Source organism: Plasmodium relictum (genome assembly GCF_900005765.1).
Source record: "Plasmodium relictum strain SGS1 genome assembly, contig: PRELSG_00_v1_437, whole genome shotgun sequence".
Lineage (NCBI taxonomy): Eukaryota > Apicomplexa > Aconoidasida > Haemosporida > Plasmodiidae > Plasmodium > Plasmodium relictum.
The window spans coordinates 44,541-48,831 of NW_021628673.1; the positions used below are offsets into that span (position 1 = coordinate 44,541).

At 21.0% G+C, this 4,291-nt stretch overlaps 1 protein-coding gene across 1 annotated transcript; it reads right to left on the reverse strand.

Moving 5' to 3' along the window:
* Positions 1 to 355: 355 nt before the first annotated feature.
* On the reverse strand, positions 356 to 4,291 carry PRELSG_0029900 (reticulocyte binding protein, putative; the record flags this gene model as incomplete). The annotated part of the gene is made up of 1 exon (XM_028676067.1): positions 356 to 4,291. A coding segment is annotated over one exon (3,936 nt), but the record flags the coding sequence as incomplete, so codon positions are not given.

Sequence of the window (4,291 nt, forward strand, 5' to 3'; positions counted from 1 at the left end):
ATATATTATGTTACAAAAAAATATAGAATATACATATATATTTAGAATTATTAAAAAATTGTATACAGGGCATTTATATAATATTGGCATATAACCTTTTTAAAAAATTTTAAATGAATTAACAAAAATAGAATTATAAAAAAAAAAAAAGATAAAATAAAAATGAAATAAAGGGAAATTAGAAACATGGGTAAATGAAATAACATATAAAAAAAAAAATAATAAAGAACAAAATATATCTTATAAAGAGAAATTAAAATGTGTAATCTAAAAAAAAGTTTTAGAATACATAATATATTTAAAATGTAAAAATTAAAAATATATCTTAATTTTTTTCTTTCTAACGACTTTAACATTAAACAGAAGGTAAATCAATAAATTCTTCCTTTTTATAAAAATTATATGTATTATCAGAATTTTTATGTTCATCACATTTTTTATTTTTGTAATCAGTTTTCCTATATTTATATAAAATTGAAATAACTACACTATAACACATGATCAATTCTATTAATATTCCTATTGTTAATTTAGTCTGCGAGTTATCAAATTTACTTTTTTCGTTTTCATCATTTAGTCTGGATAGTTCTACATACATCTCATTATTTTGGAAATTATTGCCATTATTATTATTTATTAATTTATTTTCATATATTTTTTTATTAATTCCATTTGGATAAATTTTTATTTGATCATGTTCCCCTTTTTCAATTGATTCTTTTTCATAATTTTCTATTATATTATTCACATTATTTACAATATTATAAATGGACAATATCGTATCACTGCATTCATGCAAGAATTCTTTATTTTGTTCTATACTGTTTCTTATATTTTCAAAAATCATTTTAAATTTTTTTATATTACTTTTAGTTCTTTTTATATATTTATTTAATTCATTTAATATTTCCATATTTTCCTCTTCTGATAGATCATGATCTTTCTCATTCTGGTACAATTCTGTATCCTTCAGTAAAAATATTGCTCTTTGTATCAAGTATGAAATTTGTTTGTTGTAATTTTCCAATTTATCATTTTCACTATTATTGTGATTTTCTAATTCATCTATTTCTGTAACTATATTTATAGTATATTCATAAATTTCTTTAATCTTTTGCATTTTTTCTTTTGTATCTATAGATTCAATACAAAGTAATTCTTGATTTTCTCTTATGGTATGTTCAATTTTTTCTAAATAGTTTTTCTTGTCTAATATTCTCTTTTTTTCATTTTCTATAATATTTTCATATGATTCTGCTATATCAGTATATTTTTTAGAAATGTTCTCCATTTCTTTCAACTTTATTTCATTTATTTTTTTGTAAATATTTTTAAAGTATTTTTTTTTTCGTTTAAATTCTTTATAAAGATATTGTAACTCCTGTAAATTTTTATCAACGGAAATCAAATTTTTTTTTTCCTCTACTCTTAAAAGTTTATTTTGTATATCATCTATTATTTCCATATATATTTGCTCTTCTATTTTAAATTCCTCTGCAAGTTTATTTGAATCTTCAATATTGTCCGACTCATAACTACTTATGATATTAATAGAAAATAATTCATTAGTTTTATTAATGTCATTATTTATAGAGTCATAACTATTTATAACATACTTTGTATATTCAATAGCATAATTTTTTTTTTTTTCAATCATTTTTGTATCTTTTGATATTTCAGTATTAATAGCTGTGATAACTAAAGAGAGAAAGTATAATTTACATTTCTTCTTTAGTTCTAATAATTCATAGAAAGAAACATTGTTTTCTAAAATGTTATTGTTTTTTTCAACTACTTTACTTTCAATAATATTAATATAATCTTCTAATTTCCCTATTACACTCAAGGTAAACTTCTCTATATATAATCTTTCAATAAACTCGTTTAAATCATTTAAAAAATCCTTATATTTATTAAGTTCTGTTGTCATTTCATTTGTTTTTAATTCCATCTCCATTTTATTATATTTTTCTATATAAGAATTAGTCATTTCTTTAAAATACGTATAATACTCTTTAGAATTTTTTAAAATTTCATTATAGTCCTTAATATCAATATTTATTCCTCTTATCTTCTTATATTTCTCAAGGGAATCTCGTGAACTGCATAAAAGTTTATCAATATCATCTTTCATGTCTTTAATTTTTTTCATTAATTCTTCTCTTGTTTTTATTTTTTCATAAACATTTTTCATATTAATAATATGTTTTTCATTTTCTTTTTCTTTACTTTCAATATCAAATGAATCACCTTGTATACTTAAAACAATATCTTCTGTATCTTTTATATTTTTATAATCTTTCAATCTTGATATTGCATCTATATTCATATCTATAAATTCTGTCGCTTTAAACATTTCATTGTAAATGAAATATGATTTATCTTTATATGAAGAATATACTATTTTTCTTTTTTTAAATTCACTATTTTTATTTTTTGCATTATCTAATTCAACTAATGCAGTATTTATTCTTTTTGAATATATCATATTTTGAACATTTCTTTTAATGTCTTTTGTATGTTCATTCAATTCTAAATACTCTTTTTCCGCCTTTTTATTAACTTCATCTAACTTATATTTCATATGCAAAATTAATCTTAATGTCTCATTTTTTTTAGCATCATTAATATTAATTAGCAATTGTTTCATTTCCTGATTTAGTTCCTTAAGTTTTTCTTTTTCTATTTTAGCCTTCTCATTTTTCTCTCTCACATCATTATAAGTGCCAAATGATACAGAAATACTTGATGCCGCTTTTTCTATATCTTTGTATGACTCATCAAATGCATCGCATATTTCATTCATTTTTCTTTCAAAATTTTTAAATATTTGTATAATACGTTCTTCTCTCAACCAAGAATTTTCGAAAAAGGAAATTGAAGTGTCAATAGTTAAATTTATCGATTTTTTTAATATTTTTATATTTTTTTCCTCTTGATCAGCTATTTTTTTTATCTCTTCCAAGATTCCTTCTTCATAATATTTTTTATACATTTTCATTTCATCTTCTATATTACTAATTTTTCTCTCCACTTCCTTGATTTTAAATAATTCAGTACTTATTTTTTTTTTTTCTTGTTCAATTTTATTTAGAATTTCTAAAATTTTTTTTAAGTTATCTTTCTCTATTTTTAATTCATCTAATGGATCTTCATTATATCTTTGAGACACAGTATAAAATGATTCTATTTCATTTTCAGCAACATTTATAATATCTAGTGTTATACTTTTTATTTTCTCTATACCTCGTATAGCGTCACTTGCAGTTATTCTTGTAATTTGTATTTTAGTAAATGCATCTATAGACTTTTCATTATTTGCTTCATATTCACATTTCATATTAATATCTTCTTGATTTATTTTAATTAATCTTTCTTTTAATCTTTCTAATATATATTTATTATCGTAATAACTATCCTGGATTTCTATTAGCATATCTATAACATAATTTTTTTTCATTTCAACTTTCATTTTTTCTGCTAAAATTAAAGAATCTTTTAAGAGATCATTCACCTCCTTTGTGTATTCTAAAGATAATGTATAATTTTTACTAGTTTCCTGTGCGTGTCTTTCTGCATTTTTTGAACAATTTTCAGATTCATGAACATAATTATTTATATTTTGCATTACTGCTTCAGTTATATTTTGTGTTTCATCATTATCATGCTTTTTTAAATATTCTATTTTTTCTCTTCCTCTTATGGTATTATTAAGATATAAGGAAGAAGTTTCCTTATGCTTTTCAACTTCTGTTAAAAGCATGTTTATATTTTCTGAATTGGATTCAGTGCGATCTTTAATTAATATAACTTTCTCTATGCTTCCATTTATTGAATCCTCATCTAAGTTATGTATAAGTAAATTTTGTAATTCCTCTACTTTTTTAAGATCATCCAATATATTTTTTTGAATATTTTCTGATTCTATGAATTTTTTCTCTGCATTTTTTTCTTCTTCCCTTACCTTTTTTACATTACTTTGTATTTCATCCATTACTATACTAAATTTTGTCAACATTAAAAATTTTCCCATATTTTTAAGAGCTTCTGATGCATTATCTATTTTATTCTTTTCTTTTATAATTTCATTTAATTTTTTTTTGACTTCCATTTGGATCCTATTAATTTCATCTTCTTTTATATCTTTAGATACTGTTTCCCTTAATGAATTCACTTCTTGTTCCAATTTAATTATTATCTCCTTATTTTTTTTAGCATTATTAACATAATCCTCATATTTAAAATTAACTAATTCACATTCTGTCGAGTCTGGTATTTTTTCTTTCAATTC